General features: G+C 51.9%; 1 protein-coding gene across 1 annotated transcript; it reads right to left on the reverse strand.

The window, feature by feature from the left end:
• Positions 1-6,496: 6,496 nt before the first annotated feature.
• Positions 6,497-9,781, reverse strand: LOC123167771 (aspartyl protease family protein At5g10770). Its single transcript, XM_044585636.1, has 3 exons — positions 9,477-9,781; positions 7,517-8,124; positions 6,497-7,413 (listed from the first exon to the last, which is right to left on the reverse strand). The coding sequence occupies exons 1-3, from the start codon at positions 9,736-9,738 to the stop codon at positions 6,712-6,714; spliced, it is 1,572 nt and encodes a 523-aa protein (XP_044441571.1). The 5' UTR covers positions 9,739-9,781; the 3' UTR covers positions 6,497-6,711.
• Positions 9,782-18,496: the final 8,715 nt, after the last annotated feature.

Genomic DNA, 18,496 nt, shown 5'->3' on the forward strand with positions numbered 1-18,496 from the left:
TTAGATCTGGAGCAAAAAAAAACTCGCCCCCAACTTCTTCTTCCTCGGCTCGATCCCCTCGCTCGGGCTGCGCCGCGCCGCGCCTCCTATCCCTTGCCGCCCGTCTCCGTCGCCGCTTCCAACCCTCGCCGCCCGTCCCCGCCGCCGCTTCCAACCCTCACTGGCCGTCCTCATGGTCGCCGCGACACATGAAACAACTACATCTGCGGTTGCAGCTTGCAGCGGCGATGCTTGTAGCTTTCCCCGGTTGTAGCTCCGCCGCCACCCCTCGCCGTTGATGCTCATCGCTACACGAAATTGCGTCGACGACGGCCGCCAGCCATCCATTGTGATTGCGGCTCGGTGGCGACACGCGCAGGTCGAAGCATTTCGCACATACGATTGAAGCTTTCTCTGCAACGGATGCAACTTTTCTGGTTATGGAGTGTATGGTTGTAGCTTTCTTTTTCAATGGTTGTAGCTTTTTTCATCTACGGTCGAAGCTTTTCTATCAACGGTTGCAGCTTTTTTCTTTGTAGCAGCCTTGGTTAATGCTTTCTCTATCGTTTCGGGTTGAAACTTTTTCATCAAGGGTTGTAGCATTTTATGTCGACGGTTGTAGCACTCCGCCATGGCAATGACTGCTTGCAGCTTTTGATGTATCTGGTTGAAGCTTTTTTAATCTTGGTTTGAAGCATTTTGGTTAACGGTTGTAGCATGAGGGCGTGCGGCAGGTTCTGCAATGCCTCCGCCATGTCTGCAGCGCGAGCGCCGCCGTCCTCGCAGCTCGCCGTCACCATGCTCGCCATCCATGATGGCAGCTCTCCTGGGCACCGGTTGCAGCAGGCCACGACGCGGTTCCAGCTTCCGCCGGGGCCGGCGAGCGAGGACGGCGAACGGCAATGGGGATGGCCGGCGCGGATGGCCACCGGCGATGAGGACGGCCGGCGGGGGCGGCGAACGGCGACGGCCAACTGAGGTAGGGACCGGCGAGATGAAATAGAGAAAGAGAGAGGAAGCAGCGCAACCGCGTGGGGCGTTAATGGCGAGCGATTTGTGGGCCGATGGAAGGGGATCGCACAGGTCGCGCGCGACCGGCCGAGTGGTTCGGCCGATGCCCCGGCCCCAAACGTTTCCTAAAAAAAGGGAAAATGTTTTTGGGTTGGAACCCTGCGTATGTTTTTCCTTTTGTTCTGATATAAGTTTTGGTTGAATTCCTTTGAGTATTAGAGACATTACCTCCGTAAACAAATATAAGACGTTTTAGATCACTAAAGTAGTAGTGACTAGAACATTGTTTTAGATGGAGTATATCATTTCTAGTGGTCCAGATAGCCAAAATGACCAAGATGATCCATACAAAATGGAAGGTGCGCCCATGTTTCTTGCACCTTCAAATGGTGTGGTCTCCATGTTCAGCATATGCATACCGGACCAGTTAAGAATGTCTCGGAAGAGTTAGTGATTCAGTCGAACTTTCTGAACTGGTTTTTCGTGCCGAGAATGGCTCATTTGCGGGGCCCCAACTTTTGATCTCTCCTTCCACCTCCCTCGCCAGCTTCTCTTCCTCCCGTCGCCGGCGGCCATGGTGGCGGACAATGAGCAGGGGAGAGGTTATGTTGGTAGTTGTTGTAGGTTTATTTTTTAGTACTCTTCTCTTTGGTGAATAACAAAGCGCCCAGTGCTCCTCTCCCTCAAGCTCGTGTTGACGACGGAACGGCGGAGGTGCATAGAGGGCTAGCTATTGAATCCTATGATGGAACTCTTTGGTCGGATCCATGGCGTTGTGTTGCTTCAGCCACTGCTACTCCGTTCTCCTCCCCCAGCTCTCCTTCAGTAATAAGGTGACCCGACGTGCGAGAAGAAACCCTGCCATCAAGCTGGAGGCTCACGATGGGGATCATGTGCACCACACGCGGTGGGTTTGGAGGAGCCATGGCGCCCACATCGGCTGGCCTGCTTCTTCCGATGACCCGTCACATTCTCAGCCGAAGGGCCACAAAAATCATTCCTCCCAACCATCGATCGTGTTTTTATTTTTCTATCCAGAGTCTTCATTGTAAAACTCATCTCCACTTTTCTGTAGGGTCTTATGAGTTGATGCTGTATGCCACCGCTTTGACTAAATAAAAGCATCTAGGGCCTTCGTGCCCCTTCCCGGTGTTCAAAAAAAAAACAAGTTAAGAACTTTAACCCTTTCTTCTTCTTCTTCTTTATTTTTCAGGGTGCACAATTTTTGCATTGTTTATTCAACTTCAAGTCATGAGAAAGTAGCGGAAAAACGTCTTGCCTTATCCCAAAAAAATTGGCTACAAGTTTGACATTTTTGACATCTATCATCCTTGTTCATTGTTTGCTAACTTTTCATCAAAAATTTATTGTCCCCAACTCAACATTATCTATTACCAACAATAAACTGAACAATTACATAGGAGAATCACATGGTTAGCACAACGCAGCCATGTGTTCTTTCCAATAATCTACAAGGTAAAAAAATCATAGCAATAAAAAATCAAACTAGACTTCAACACACAATTACTAATGCACGAGTAAAATACCAATGTTGTGCTTGTTTATTTATAGGAGGTGCTATTGTAGTTCGTCGCGCAAGCACTGATCAACTTAATATTTATCATAGTCAGTTTTGAAGCCCTGTCAAGGAAATGTTTAAGGTATTGAACCATAAAAGGTGCTACTAAACACCTTGGACAGTCAAATAATTTTCATTAGAATCATGAAAATCATAAAACATCGTAATATGTGATAAGACATATTGTAGGAAATCCAACCAAATCATTGTACCTTCAATGTTCATGCGGAAATCTACTGAGGTTTGATATTGTCAAGTAGCATCTTTTGTGCCCAATTAGTGTTTATTTGATAAATTAAGGGGATGTGTTGTGATATTTAGTATGCTATTACTACTGGATTTGATTAGTTCATGAGTAAATGCAGGATTCGTTAGGTTAGAGTTGGATTGCAATTGTTTGGATTCCTCTCACTCCCGTATATTTATATTGGCTTGTAACTCCGCACAGAGAAGTTTTAATGTGATAATCGAAACATGTATAAGGATAATTCTATCGATTTTACAAGTAGACGTGTTTTCTGTTAAATTTTACATGTTTTCTTACCTACAATTCAACATTGCTGATACTGGAAACACTATGCAACCATATAATTTTGCATGCCATTTCGAGCCTTCAAGTATGAATCATCATATAATTTATATTAAACTGAGAAAGATTGTTTCAGAGTTTTCAATTACATCCACATTTTGACAATAAATAGATGTAACCCTTTTTTAGTAAATATATATGACACAATTTCTTATGAAAAGCATGAAACGGAAAATTCTCATGTATCAAAATGAAATTATAGGCGAGTTAGGTCATAATGAAACACAACTAATATGTTACAAGTACATTGGACACTAGAGGTATTTTCCCACAGCCACTTGGTATGAGATTCAGTTAAATATTTTGAAAATATAAAATTATTCCAAACAACTAGTGATTTCTAATATACTAAAATAGACATGGGAATAATGAGTAATAGACTTGCTCAATCACTTTTATGATCATAAGGATGGGTAAAAGTGGAACGGCGTGAGCGATAGTGCAATAGAAGAGGGATGATCAAGGTGGCAGAGACGCTGGTCGTGGGTGATGTCGATCAGCATTGGAGGGTAGGTTGACGGGGTGCGAAGGGGAAGACGATGGCGACAACGGCCGACGCGCCAAAATTTTACCGATGAATAGTTAACACCCCACACATGCACATGCAAAACTGATACTAACTAGATGATACCCCGCAAGTTACTGCGGAAACAGTTGCAACATATTTCAACGTGTTTCGGTTGTATGAAACATGAATAATTGAATTTATAATATATGAACTAAAACTAAAGGTACATATTATATATTTTATTTGATTATTATATAGTTGAAAAATATTTGTTTAATATAAGTGGCATAATATAATAGAAAAAATCCACATGCATGTTGAGTGGACCCTTAATGAGGTTGCATGTGTGGTAAGGTGGGGATGTGTGTATATTGAGATAAATAAAAGTAGTGGAGATCAACTAATAGTGGGGAAAAAATCTCATGTATGTTATGTTGTCTTTGATGAGGTGACATGTATGCATGTGTTATGATAAAAGAGACAGTGGGTGCGAAGCAAGAAAGGATGTCAGTATGTTACAAGTTGTGCCCAGTGCCCGGGATCGTGCGCTGAACTTGCAATGTTGCGGGTATCTACTTGTGTCGAACTTGGCCACCTTCACCCACTTGTCACACCACCCGCAGGCAGACACCAGTATGCAACGAGGAATGGGGATCTTCAGCTACTCCTTGAGGGACTTTTGGAAAGTCGTCGGGACGACAAGCATTGCCATGTCGTCAATGTCCATTTGGACACAGACGCAACATGACATTTGTTCTCTCAGCTCATGACCCAACTTGGTTCGACGGTCATGGGTGTGTAGAGGCACCACCGCTGCCTCCCTTCTCCCCGACACTATGGACTTCAGTGCCAAGCGGTTGACCGAGAGCACGTCTTGGAAGCTAGGCGGTGCGTGGCGGCCCAAAGCTGCGGACTGACATGCACATTGCCTGCCGCAATGAATCGAATCTACGGATCTGAAAAAAAAACCATGTGTCTTCATCGGGAAAATAGCATTGCCGTCGGAGGTGGAGCAGCAAGCATCGCTAAAGAGGCCTACAAGCCCTTACCGCCTATCAAATCCACTACCCCTCTCCGGTGTAGATCTACGAAGCTATGTAAGCAAGAATGCGGTTTGAGGTACTTACAATGGCTGTCGAAGGTGGAGTTGGTGCCACTGGAGCTGAAGAAGAAGGCGTCCCCGCTTGCATTGCAGTCGTCATGGGGGCCTCGAATCCCAGCCGCCGCCGCCACTACAAATTTCGCGAGATCGGCAACGGAAGTGCGCTCCCGTCTACCCGCTCGCCCCCCCTCCCCGGCGACGGGCGGCCCCCTGCCCCCTCTCCTTCGGCCTCCTCCTCGTCCATCTCCCTCCCCGCCGCCGCCGGCCGGAGCCGCCGGGCCCTGCCCGCGCGGCGCTGGCGGCGGCGGGCCGTCCCTTCCCCGCTTGCTCTTGGGGGGCGTGGGGGCCTCCCGATGGCGGCGGTGCTGCTCAGCCGCTGCGGTGGGGTTCGGCGGCGGGAGTCCGGCGAGCTTCGTGGTTCTCGGTGCGGCGGCGCGGCCGTTGGCCGCGGGGCGGCGTGGCGGTGCTGGTGGCCGGCGGCGCCCGCGCGACCCAGATCTGGGCCCTTTCGGGCTCCATCTGGGCTAGGGTGGGCCGGCGACTCGATGCGTGGCGGCGCTGCTCCCTGGTTGGTGGTGAAGTGGCGGTGGTCTGCGGGCGGTGGCGGCTTCGTCGGCCGGTGAGCTGCCGCGTGACGGCAGGGGCTGTCCGGACCCTTTTGGGTCCGGCCGGGCCTCGGTGCCTGGCAGGCCCCTTGTCCGCGCGTCCGGTCGGCTCTGCGGTGGCGGTGGTGGTTGTCCCCTCACGTCGGTGATGTTGCGGATGCCCCCAAGGCCACTCTCCCTTCTCCCATCCTCCAGGTCTCGTGTCGGTGACCTCAGGGAGACGGCGAAGTTGATTCGGTGACCGTGGTGGCACATGTTGGTGGGCGGCGCGATGTGCGGTGCACTATGATTCGTCTGGGGTGGTGGTGGGGGTTTGGGTTGGGAGAAATCTCTGGCGGCTCGTCCGGCCCCGACGCCTGTGGGTGCCGCCGGACCTTCCTGAAGGGCGTCGGGTACACCCCTCCCCTCACTGCCCCCCCCCCTACCGGGGAAACCCTAGGACTAGTCCGGGCAGCAGCGGCGGCGTCGTCGCCTCCTTCTTGAAGGTGTTGCTTGGTACGCGGCGCTTCGGGTGCTGGGAACGTGGTGGTACTTCTCCGAAGGATGCAACGGTCGCCGGTCATCTTCGTTTCGTCGATCTTCCGTAGTTGGCATTTGTTTCTCTTCCTTTCTTCTTTGTTTTTTTGAGCTTGTTTGTGCTGCGGCCCCAGCACCTATCATTGGATGTATCGATGGTTGCTTTGTAATACAAAGCGGGGAACCTTTTTCATAAGTGCCCGCCGGATCGTAGAAGTCCTACAGGTCATACTCGAGGTGCCCGCCTTAGATGGAGGCTCAATACATGTTGAGCGCGGCCGAGTGTGGAAGGGGGCTGTAGCCTTCAACATCCTCTCCAAGTCCTCGGGTATCAAGCTCCTCGACTCAACGCTGGCGAGCCACTAGTGTAGGGGCAAGGATTTGGAGGCACGATGGTGGAGCATGGCAACGAAGGGATGGCGAGAGAACATGTGTTTGAGTGATAAGAGGAGTGGAATAGGGAGTTAACACCGAAGCGTCCCGTCTCCCGCGCTTCCCAACGCGTGCAACCTCATGCCACGTTGCGCCTGCTGGAGTCTGGCTGTGAGGAAATGGCCGATTCATCCGGTTCTTCTCAGCCAGACCGAGGGCTGCTTTGACAATCAAATTTGAGGGAGCCCAGCCAACCAAATATGCCCTCTGTGTATATGCTTGTCACCACTTCTCTGTTTCTTTACTTGCATCGAAGCGTACCAATTCCATCGCTTACAGTTGGTGTATACGCATTTCTCACATATATATGTAACTATAGTTATTATGTATAGCCACTGACCATTTGGTGGATGAAGCCTAGTTATTCAATAATCACCAGGAGCCTGTCAATCAGCATGATCCGGGGGCGAAGCCGACGGTCTTCTTGCCGAGGTCGTAGAGCACGCCGTAGGTCTTCTGCTGCGTGTTCCCGACGATGGCGACGCTCTCGTCGTCGCCGTTGGACGCGAACGCCAGGCACACCTGCGCCTGGCTGATGGCGTACACGATCCCGGACACGTCCACGTCCAGGCACGCGCCGCCCTGGAACACCAGCGACACCGTCGGCAGCGCCACATCGCTCAGCCCCGTGAAGTCGTAGCAGGTGTCCAGGATCGAGTACGCCGGCGCCGTCTTGTACCCGCTCGCCGACATGCCCGTGGCGAACGCCTTGGACAGCGCGGTGTACGCGGTCGCCGGGAGCCGCGTGATCACGGTGCCGGAGTCCACCAGCGTCCCGGCCGTGGAGAACACCGACTCCGCGATGGGCACCTGCTGCCGGCCCACGCGGATGCCCGTCATGCCCACGTAGTAGAACGTCGGCCCCTTGTCGGTGAGCATCGGTGTCAGCCTCGCGTTGTTGCCCGCCGACCCCGGGCCGAAGTCCAGGTACCCTGTCCCCGACGACGACGCCGGGAGGCAGTAGGCGAACGCGCCGCCGTACTTGTCGTAGGCCTGCACCGTCAGCGACGTCTTCCCGCGGCCGAGCCCCATCAGCCCCGCCGTCTTCCCGAACAGCCCGCTGTTCTTCTCCCCGCACCCGAACCGGAACCCCTGCAGCACGTCCACGTACAACGCCATGTCAATATTGTTCGATCCGTGTCACGTGACGTACGCATTTGGCCATTGGCGCACGTGTAGACTAGTGGGTAGTAACCTTGATGGCGTCGTGGGCGATGGTGAGGGTGTCCTGGGCGAAGAAGCCGACGGTGTAGGAGCCGTCGCCGTACTGGACAGCGTAGAGGCAGTGGCCGCCGGTGCAGCCGTTGCTGTCGAGGTCGGAGCAGGCGGGGTCGGAGCAGGAGACGTTGGCGTAGGTGGACGACTTGGCCGGGTCGAAGAGCGGCTCCTTCTGCCTGTAGCACTTGACCACGCAGGGGCGGCACTGCACCCACGTCGTGTCGCTGCCGGTGTCGAACACCACCGTGTACTTGGACGCCGGCGTGCCGAGCCCGACGGTCACCACGTAGTTGCCCGTGCTCAGCGCGCGGCCCGACGTCGCCGGGAGCGACGGGGTGGAGGAGGACGCCGAGTGCCCGGGGCTCTTCTTTGGCCCGGGCTGGACAGGCGCAGCGCGCTTCGTCAGTTTGCCCCGGCCGGCGGTCGCCGACACCCGGCGCTGGATCGACTCGACGCGGTTCTGGTCAGCGGCGAGGATCTCGTCGTGGGCCGGCCGCTTGCCGTGCGCATCGGCCAGAGGGGAGCATGGGCCGTGCTGGTGGACGATCCTCATCCTCGCTGACGCCGCAGCGCTGGGTCCGTGCTCTGCATTGTCAGGGGCATGTTCCGCTTGGATCAGAAAATTCAGATTTTACTTGGGCTAGATAATATTCAGGATGAAAATTAAACTCTTTCTAGTAAAATAAATTCGGATTACAGGTGTAATCAATGAAATCGAACCATCCTTGTCAGGAATTGCAGACAATCTGTACTGGTGGTGGGTTTTGGTCAGAGTGTCGCTCTAGCTACTTGGTCTCTGGTTGGTCACGTTCGACCAGTCAAAGAACAGTAAAAGACAACTCAGCTATTTTTGTTCACTTCAGCTGTTCTGTAGCAAACAGCATTTTGTAGTCAAATAACGTCTTACATTATGGAATGAAGTCATGCATGCAATATTCCGTGGATGGATCCAATCGTCCATCACTACTCTGAGGTTCATGCTACTCCTTTAGTATTGGACAAAAAATATATTATTTTAGTGTGTTACATAATGTTTCATTGCATTTTTTTAGAAAAAGTATATCATAGGGTTTCGTCGAGTATCAGAAAAAAGAGCTCACTCATTTTTTCTTATAAAAAAGATTCCCTAAGAAAGAAGAAGAATTTCTTTTTATCAATCAAACCTATAAAACATGGCACGAACCCAAGAGCAAACGGTTGAAGGTGGATCCATATCCCGTGGCACGGTAGAATTCATTTTCTCGAAGAATACTGGAAAGATTTTATTCAACAGTTCTTATAAGTCCGGTCTATTTTTGGTGGGACAAAATCACACTTCACTCTCTGTCGATCCAATACTTAGAGAAACTAAATCATCTATATTTAACGTGTAGTCGTTGCTAGGTGGTCTACATACCTGGGTATAATTTTTACTTCTAGTGTTCTTTGTACTAATCATCGTTAGGTTATCTACGGATCAGGATGTACTTTATACTTCTAGTGTTCTTTATACTGCCTTGACAAGTAATGAATCGGTCACAAGTTTTTTTTCTTCAAAAAACAAGACCCAAAAAGACACATGCAATTAATCTCGACGTCAATCCAACAACATAGATTGTTTCAGTGTTAAAAGAAACACATATTATTTCAATAGTGACCGCTTAATATATTTAGCGTGGAATTAATATCATATTAAATATCAATGTTTATGCTTATCACATATAGTAATACACAAGTAAGATATTCTATCTAATAGAAACATATCAACGTACGTTGCAGTATGCATTTATTAGTTGGTGTCAAAGAAGAGACGAAATTAGTAAGGCCGAAAAATAGAAACAGCACAGGCGATTCAACCATGGCCGGATTCAATTAGCTAGGTGCAGCAGTCAACGACCGAGAGAAGAAAAGCGACCAGCTTGACGGGCGGCGATCATGAGCTCGACCGGGGAATTAACCTGCTGTCGTGGGGCAAGCCGGGCCGGGGAACAGGGACGCCACGCTCAGCGGCGCGCGATCATCCGAGCTCCCCGCCGCACGGGCAGCCCCAAGCCCGAATGCGGCGAGGACGGCGGCGGCGGCGAGAAGCCGAAGGAAGCCATGGCGAGAAGAAGCGGCAGCGGGGGCGGCCATGGCGTGCACCACCGCACAAGTGGCCGTCAGGTAGTGGGGCGGCTCGGGGTCCCGGTGAGTGGAGGGAACACAAATTAAACGGTCCATCACACAGCTCCTATCCTGTCATATATATAGCCTGGGGCCGGCTGATTAGTCTGACGGGAGCCGTGCGCACTGGCTGTTGCTTCGTCGTTTTTCTTCGGGTGTCCGGCCCCTCTCCGCACTGCCCTTCGGGGCAGGGACGAACTTGGGGGGTGCACTGATCGGTGATTGCGCCTGGCAATTGGCACCGCGTGATTTGTGAACCCCCTGCGGTCTTGCGGCAACTCGATCACATCCGACCCAACATGGCCTTGAGAAGATCCAAGATCTAAGATCTTCGGCAATTGGTGACTGCCGCCTCTCTCATTGTAGTGACTGGCGCTTCTCTCTGGACCGGGAGCAGAAGTGCTGGAAGTCTGGAACCGGCCGTACTGACATAACTGAGTTGGTGCAAGTAGCTTTGCTTGTTAGGTGGGAGCATTTCTAACCGATCCCGGCCCTTGCCGGCGGGAGGGCTCCGTGTTTAGATGTTCCTTCAACTTTTGTTAGAGTTTGTGTCCTGCTCAGAAAGACGAGATGGCGGCGGCTCCCTGAAGATGAAATAAGGTTCTCCCCGCCTAGCCCCGTTCTGGTGGTGTGTCTAGCATTTGGGCGTGTGGACATGTGTCTCCGGCGGATCTATCGTTGGTGGATTTGCTCGGATCTGGTCGTAATTCGTCTACGTTTGTGTTTCTTCAGGTTGGATCCTTCTGATCTACGTTACTCTTCATCGGCGGCGGTTGCTGTTCTGCTGGGCTGGTTCTTTGGGACCTTAACACGACGACTTCCCGACTGTCTACTACAACAAGTTTTGCCCGGCTCTGGCGAGGGAGGGGCGATGATGGCGGCGCGCCTTCGGCTCGCTTCAGTGCTTGTAGTCGTCGCTAGGTGGTCTATGGACCTGGATGTAATTTTTATTATTTCTGGTGTTCTTGTATTGTCATGATTGAAAATGAACAGATTGGAAGTTTTCTCGCAAAAAAACCCGACACCTAGCCGATCCCCTATCCGTGGTAACGAAGTAATTTTTTTACTCTGACCCCAACTTTCTCCTTAAATATACTCAAACGCGCGGTGGCTGAGTAAAAGCCACACCTCTCCCTCGCGTCGCCCCCACTCCCCCGGTCTTTGCAAATTCGCCGACGCAACTCCCGGCGACCGCCCGACGGCCTTGCCGCTACCTCGTTGCCTCTCCTGCCCCCGCCGCCCTTCTGCCCAACGTCAAGCCCGTTTGCCCCCCGCCGCCGTCGCCGGAATCAAGGTGAAACGCTGCCGCCGTCGCCGTTGTTGATTCGTCGGATTGCTTCATTGCTTCTTCTTTTTCCGTCGGTCGTCGCATCTCACCTTGAGTGCACACCGCTGCAGGTCATTCCCTCTCGTTGCCGTCGGCCTGTTTGGTCAGAAAGACACCGGCCAGTCGGTGCACCACCACCACACCGCAAGTGCTCGTCGAATTGCCTAGGTGAGTTTTTTTTATTGTTTCTTTGTGCACTGAGCCGTTTGGATTGAACCTAGCCGTTTGAATTGTAGGTGGAGAGGTTGAGGGAGATGGCCTTGGAGGACTCGTCGTCATCCGAAGAGGAAGAAGACGACGATGACTCTGAAACCGTTTTAGGCATGATTTTCAATGATAATGTTCGGCGGCTGAGGAGAGGATCACACTTTGGCCACATACACATCAACCATGATAGAGTGGAGGGTCATGCCAAGATAGTGGGAGACTACTTTGACCCAAAGCCAACCTACCCGAAGAAGTACTTTCGTCGGCGCTTTCAGATGCACACAAGTCTTTTTCTAACCATTGCAAAAGCCGTTGAGAGATATGATGACCGGTTCAACCTCCGCAGAAATGCATGTGGAGAGATAAGTGCAAGCCCTCTAATGAAGTGCATTGCGGCTGTTCGAGTCTTGGCATATGGGTGTTCGGCCGATGCAATCGATGACTATGTCCATATTGGTGAAGACACAATCTTGGAGGCTGTTCGAAGGTTCACTAAAGCAGTGATCGCTGTCTTTAGCCCAGAGTACTTGAGAGCACCAATTGAGGAAGACACCTAGAGGCTGATGACTGAGGGTGAGGCAAGAGGATGGCCATGGATGCTTGGATCACTTGACTGTATGCAGTGGACATGGAAGAATTGTCCTGCAGGGTGGAAGGGTCAGTACAAAGGCCATTGCAACGATCCAACGATCATTCTTGAGGCAGTTGTATCGAAGGATCGTTGGATATGGCATTCATTCTTTGGTTTGCCTGGCTCTCACAATGACTTGAATGTGTTGTCAAGATCACCGTTCTTTTCCAGGCTTATTCAAGGTGAAGCTCCTGGTTGCAATTACTCGGTCAACGAGCACAACTACTCGATGGGTTACTACCTTGCGGATGGCATCTATCCACCATGGGCCACCTTGGTCAAAACAATTCCGCGTCCAAAAGGTAACAAACACATTCACTTTTCCCAATGTCAAGAAGCTGCTAGGAAAGATGTTGGGAGGGCCTTCGGTGTGCTTCGGAAGCACTTTACAATTGTTCTTGGCCTTGCCAAGTACTAGAGATCCAAGGTTCTATGGCGGATCATGACTTGTTGCATCATATTGCATAACATGATCATTGAAGAAGAGAGAGATATGCCTAGGAACTTTCGGTACACCACCAACAGGACTCCGGTTGAGCCATAGTATGATACGAACAGGATCTTGGCATTTCTTGAGGAGCATCGCAAGATCGAGAACCATCAAGTTCATTGTCGGTGTCAAAACCGGCGGATCTCGGGTAGGGGGTCCCGAACTGTGCGTCTAAGGCGGATGGTAACAGGAGGCGGGGGACACAATGTTTACCCAGGTTCGGGCCCTCTCGATGGAGGTAATACCCTACTTCCTGCTTGATTGATCTTGATGATATGGGTATTGCAAGAGTTGATCTACCACGAGATCGTAGAGGCTAAACCCTAGAAGCTAGCCTATGGTATGATTGTCCTTGTCCTACGGACTAAACTCTCCGGTTTATATAGACACCGGAGGGGGCTAGGGTTACACAGAGTCGGTTACAAGGGAGGAGATCTACATATCCGTATTGCCAAGCTTGCCTTCCACGCCAAGGAGAGTCCCATCCGGACATGGGACGAAGTCTTCAATCTTGTATCTTCATAGTCCAACAGTCCGGCCAAAGGATATAGTCCGGCTGTCCGAGGACCCCCTAATCCAGGACTCCCTCAGTAGCCCCTGAACCAGGCTTCAATGACGATGAGTCCGGCGCGCAGATTGTCTTCGGCATTGCAAGACGGGTTCCTCCTCCGAATATTCCAAAGAAGATTTTGAACACAGGGATAGTGTCCGGCTCTGCAAAACAAATTCCACATACCATCGTAGTGAGAATAATATTTCCACAAATCTAATCTGCTGACACATTCTGCAGCATGACATCACACCATGGCCCGGTCATTATTCGAACCGTTTTTCTCAACTAGCCACTGCACATATCGCGAGGTGGTTTTCTTGGCACGTCTTGTCGAAGCAGAGATCGTGTCCCCTTATCACGGGATTCTCATCAATACGGGTGTGGGTAACCTAACCGTGCCATCAATTACGGCGCTTGGGGAATAAGCGAGTTTACCAGGCAGGTGGGGAGGCGCATAGTTCCTTCCGCCCTTATAAAGAGACAAGGATTCATCTTTTTCACCCATGCCCTCTTCCTCCTTGCTCATCCGTTCTTGCGCACTTGAGCTCCAGCACCCAAGTTCGCATTCTCTCCTCAAACCACTCCAAGCATGTCCGGAGCAGGAGGCAAGTGGATGGTCTCCTCCGTTACGGAGGAGGACATCACAAAGCTGCTGGGAGCCGGATACCTGGCCGCAGATATCGCGCACCGGCTACCAGATGCGGGGTAGATCATCCCTACTCTAGAACCCCATGAGAGGGTGGTATTTCTTACCCACTTCGTCCGTGGACTGGGATTTCCCCTCCACCCGTTTGTCCGCGGGCTCATGTTCTACTACGGGCTGGACTTTCACGATCTGGCCCCCAATTTCATCCTCAACATCTCGGCGTTTATCGTCGTGTGTGAGGCCTTCCTCCGCATCAAGCCCCACTTCGGCCTATGGCTGAAGACCTTCAACATTAAACCGAAGGTGGTGGTCGGCCAGCAAGCGGAGTGCAGAGGCGCCATGGTGGGCAAAATGCCCAACATCACCTGGCTCGAAGGCTCCTATGTGGAGACCGTAAAGGGGTGGCAATCGGGGTGGTTCCACATCACCGAGCCGCGCGACACCAACTGTGTGGCGGCCCCCGAATTTCGATCCGGAATCCCCATGCGGCTCACCTCCTGGAAAGAGAAGGGCCTATCCTGGGGTTCCTCGGTAGAGCTGACCGGACTCCAGACCTGCGTCAAAAACATGATGAGCAAGAAAATCAAGCTTGTCAACGTGGTCCAAGTCATGCTCTTCCGCCGGATCCTCCAGTGTCAAAGACGGTCATTCAATTTGTGGGAGTTCGACCCGGCCGAGCACCAGACGCTGCGAGAGCTCTTCGACACGACGCACAAGGACGTCTGGAAGGTGCTGTTCAAGGGCGCCGAGGTACCTCCTCCCCTTACCGAGGACCGCGGACTCAGCGCAAAGCGTCTTGCCAATCCGGTAAATCTTTTATATCTCATAAGATGTTCTTTTCCCCAGTATAACCACGCGCGGGATCTAACCACGCCATTTAACAGGACTGGGTAGCGACAGCGGAGCAGATCGATTGTCCAGCCCCCCTGCCCGAAGATCCAGCGGATGCTCTCCTAACGGAGATGCTGGTTCCGGCGCCTTATGAGGTGCCGGAGAAGAAGGCCAATAAGAAGGCCACGGGGACCAGGAAGGGTCTCCGGCGCACGGTTATATCGGACTAATCGTCCGAAAACACCGAGGCACACTCCTTCCACGAAAACGAGGAGGAGGAAGAGGAAAGTTCTCCCCCCAGCCGGGGGGGACAGGAAAAGGAAGGCCGCCCCATCAGGGGAGGCCGAAGGGTCCAAGAAGGGAAGGACCCTCCTCCCAAACTGCTCCACGACGGCCGCTTTCAGCGACAAGGAGTGGTTACCCAGGGACAAGCCCCTGGCAAAGTCGTGAGTATCCGGATACCATAATAATTCTTGGTACGTCTTATTGTACTGTTTCTTATCACGCCGTGCATGATTATGCAGTCCGTCCCGAGCCCATATCGACGTATCTTCGTCGGATGATTTTTTGGGCCCGTCAGATATGAACAGCGATTCACTCCCGACCGCCTCCTCCCCCCGCCCTACGGATGACGCCGAGGTGTTGTCTCAAAGGGAACTGAACTAAGGGGAGACAGTTCCGGAGGCGCCCCAAGGCGACATTCCAGGCGCTAGGCGCACGAGGGGCAAGACTCCTCTGGGCCCTAACGCCAGGGGCGGCAAGTCTAGCCCCAAGCCGAATACAGCGCTGGAACCTCCAGTGGTTCCGGATTCTGTCAGGCAACCCCTCGCTAAGGGGGCAAGCCATCTGTGACGATGGCCTCTGTCCATCCAGAGGCATCGGACAACTTGCTGGAAGTGCTTCGCGACACTTCCATTGACGAAGAGCACCCCACTATTATGAGTGCGGTAGTCAAGAAGGTTCAGTCCACTAAGAGTGGACTGACTGAAGCCTGTGCCAGCCTCCTAACCGGCTTTGAGGTAAGTAATCAAATTGTAAGAAAATGTTACAGCATAGACAGTAGCCCCTGATGCTCTGTTTGGCGTTCGCGAAGAAAGGCCGAATAGAGGATCAAATAATAATCGCAGGAGTCTAATCAGAATGTGTCTATGTGAATAAGCAGGCTTCACTGCTGGCCGCCGCCGCTCGTACTGCGGAGGTCGCTGCACTGAAGCAGGACCTTGAGCGGTCCAAGGAAGATCTCGGCCTTACCAAGAGGCAACTCGAAGAGAACAAAGATAAGTGACACCCCGTCTGAATATTAATAAAGAAAAATTTAGTTTTGGAATAATAGGATCTTCATGAATTTTGCTAGGGGCCACGACCGAAGTGGCGGCCCTGCAGAAGGCGCTATCCGAGGCCGAAGACAAAGCGGCCAAGGAGCACATCGAGCGAGAGAAACAAGAGGCCCGAGTAGGCGAGGTGCAGCAAGAGCTCCAGGCTCTCGTCAAGAAACACGAGTCCTTGGAGCTTGACTCTAAGACGCAAGGATCCGAGCTTGCGAAGGCCCTTGAAAGCGCACAACATGCCAAGTCTGAAGCCCAAAAGGCCCTCCAGGAAATTGACGCAGTTAAGAAGATAGCGGCGGGTAAGGCATTCGTTATGCAAAGCAAGCATGTGAAGGAAACTTTCTTTTTACTTACCCAAGTTCGAAGCTCTCCAGGAGCGTTCGCAGATCTACCCCGCAGTGTGCCGGATGCCGCGGAGTTCTACCGGGCCGAGGAGGGGAGCTCGACGGAGAAGTTGTTCTGGTCTCAGTATACTGGGACCGAACACCCAATGCCCTTGAGCGACCAGTTGAAGCAACTGGTCGAGCTTCACAAGGCGGCCGAACAGGCCATGAAGGGTCATATAGTCAGGATGTGGCCTGGCGATCCCCTGCCTGGTAGCTACTTCGGTCTGGTGAGGCGGCTTGTGAATGCCTGCCCACGGTTTGAAGTCATAAAGCGATCCGTCTGCATTGAGGGTGCGCGCAGGGCTTTTGCCCGGGCGAAGGTGCACTGGGCGAAGCTGGACGCCGAAAAGCTGGTGAAGGAGGGGCTGCCGGAGGGAAGGAGCATCGCCACCGCAAAAAGCATTATGACAGTGTCCTGAAGGGTGCTCGCCTTGTGGCGGAGGAATGTGCTAAGGATGTAATATTTGAATGAATGTACTCATGTGATCCTGTAATATGAAACCAGTTCATTTGCGCTATGCAATGCTTGTTAATTTAAAATATTACCTTATGTGCGGCCGTTTATAAAATCTGAGAGTTGGCCAGTCGTCGGCTTCTGCCCCCATGTAACTAGTACTGAGGTGTTCGGGATAAACCTGAGCACTCTTTATCCCAATTTTGGGTCCTTTGAAGGAGGTGTTCAGCACAACGAACCAGGCAATCGGACTATAAAGCTTTATCACTCTCACTTAGCCATAGAAGTCTACAATTTTAAATTTTGGCAAAGCCCCTAGTATTCGGAAGGCCGAATTTGGGGTGCTATATACGCCTAAGTCGGGCAAGGCCGACTCCTCGCCCGAAGTGGAAAAAGTCTTTAAGGGCTTGAGACCTCTCGAAGCGACCAGCTCTCGCCTCATCATGACAGTGAGTTTTCGGCTTTCTCTATTGAGGTGCTCGTCTGGAAGAACCGGGACACAATTGCAGTAGTTCTCCCAGTGCTACCTTAGCCGATATTGCGGAACGTAAGGTACCAAAACATGGGAGCCGGGCAAACCCAACTATTGACCCAAGACATGATTCGGAGCTGATGCATATAATGCTATAAGTTCGGGGTGCCGCACTGTCGAAAGTGTTCGGACTTCTCACGCCGTATTATGGGGTATACTGAAGCCCCTGGCGCACTAGTCGTACCAGAATGTACGGGTGCAATTTGTCGTAAATAAGTAGACAAGGGAAAAAAAAGAAAGGGGAATGCAATAATAGACTAACGCTATGCATTGTTATTAAATAATACATCAAAGCGTACGGATACAAGTAGTGCAATAAGCAAACAATATGACTATTTGACATGTCCTATCCAAGGGCAAGCTGCGTATGGGTATGTAAAACAGGTATTTCGATCGTTATCAGAGACCACCTGGGGATTCCCTTGTACGTCAGAGCGTCTTGCTTCCTTGGTATTTCCTTACCGCGATGGGTCCAACAATTAGACTGTCGGAAAGGGCTTCCGGAGAGTAAGGTCCTGAAAGAGAGAAAATGATAAAGGTATATGGCCCCTGTGGCGGTTGAGCCGCATTATGGGACGTGCCGTAGTGGTGCCTCCGCCTATGCCCATGGTATCTTGAGTGCGTAATTATGTACGCGCGGCGCAAATTTCGCCACTTGACTGGGACTAGAACGAAGGCTGAATTGCTAGGCAAGCTCAAAACGTGCCTGGCGATCCTCCCGTGGGGTACTCTGGACTCGCTTGAAGGTGTCCGGGGTCTTTTTCGCCGAATTGGCGGTTTGCCTAATAAGGCTGCTTTGTGCTTCTGCTGCGAGGGCCGCCGTGTGCTCCTCCGTGCGGAGCGAGCGCTCTGTGTTTCCATTAACTATTATAACCCCGCGTGGTCCTGGCATTTTGAGTTTGAGGTATGCATAATGCGGTACCGCATTGAATCTGGCAAATGCGATTCGTCCAAGCAGTGCGTGATAGCCGCTGCGAAAGGGGACGATGTCGAAGATTAACTCCTCGCTTCGAAAGTTGTCCGGAGATCTGGAGACAACTTCCAGTGTGATTGATCAGGCTTCTCTTGGCCGAGGGGTCTATGCCCATTTTGTGCACTGTATCCTGATAGAGCAGGTTCAGGCTGCTGCCACCGTCCATGAGGACGCGAGTGAGGTGAAATCCGTCAATGATGGGGTCAAGGACCAATGCGGCAGATCCGCCATGACGGATACTAGTGGGGTGGTCCCTGCGATCGAAGGTGATCGGACAAGAGGACCATAGGTTGAACTTTGGGGCGACTGGCTCCATCGCATAGACGTCCCTTAGTGCACGCTTCCGTTCCCTCTTGGGAATATGGGTTGCGTATATCATGTTCACCGTTTTCACTTGTGGAGGGAACCTCTTCTGTCCTCCTGTGTTCGGCGGCCGAGGCTCATCCTCGTCGTCGCT

The sequence above is a fragment of the Triticum aestivum genome, chromosome 7D (assembly GCF_018294505.1).
Source record: "Triticum aestivum cultivar Chinese Spring chromosome 7D, IWGSC CS RefSeq v2.1, whole genome shotgun sequence".
Taxonomy (NCBI): Eukaryota; Viridiplantae; Streptophyta; class Magnoliopsida; order Poales; family Poaceae; genus Triticum; species Triticum aestivum.

Coding starts and splice junctions, on each gene's coding strand:
- LOC123167771 (XM_044585636.1), bottom strand. CDS start 9,738: ATGGACCGTTTAATTTGTGTTCCCTCCACTCACCGGGACCCCGAGCCG. Junction 8,125..9,476: donor GGCTTGCCCCACGACAGCAG/GTTAATTCCCCG, acceptor CTGACAATGCAG/AGCACGGACCCAGCGCTGCG. Junction 7,414..7,516: donor TCGCCCACGACGCCATCAAG/GTTACTACCCAC, acceptor GACGTGCTGCAG/GGGTTCCGGTTCGGGTGCGG.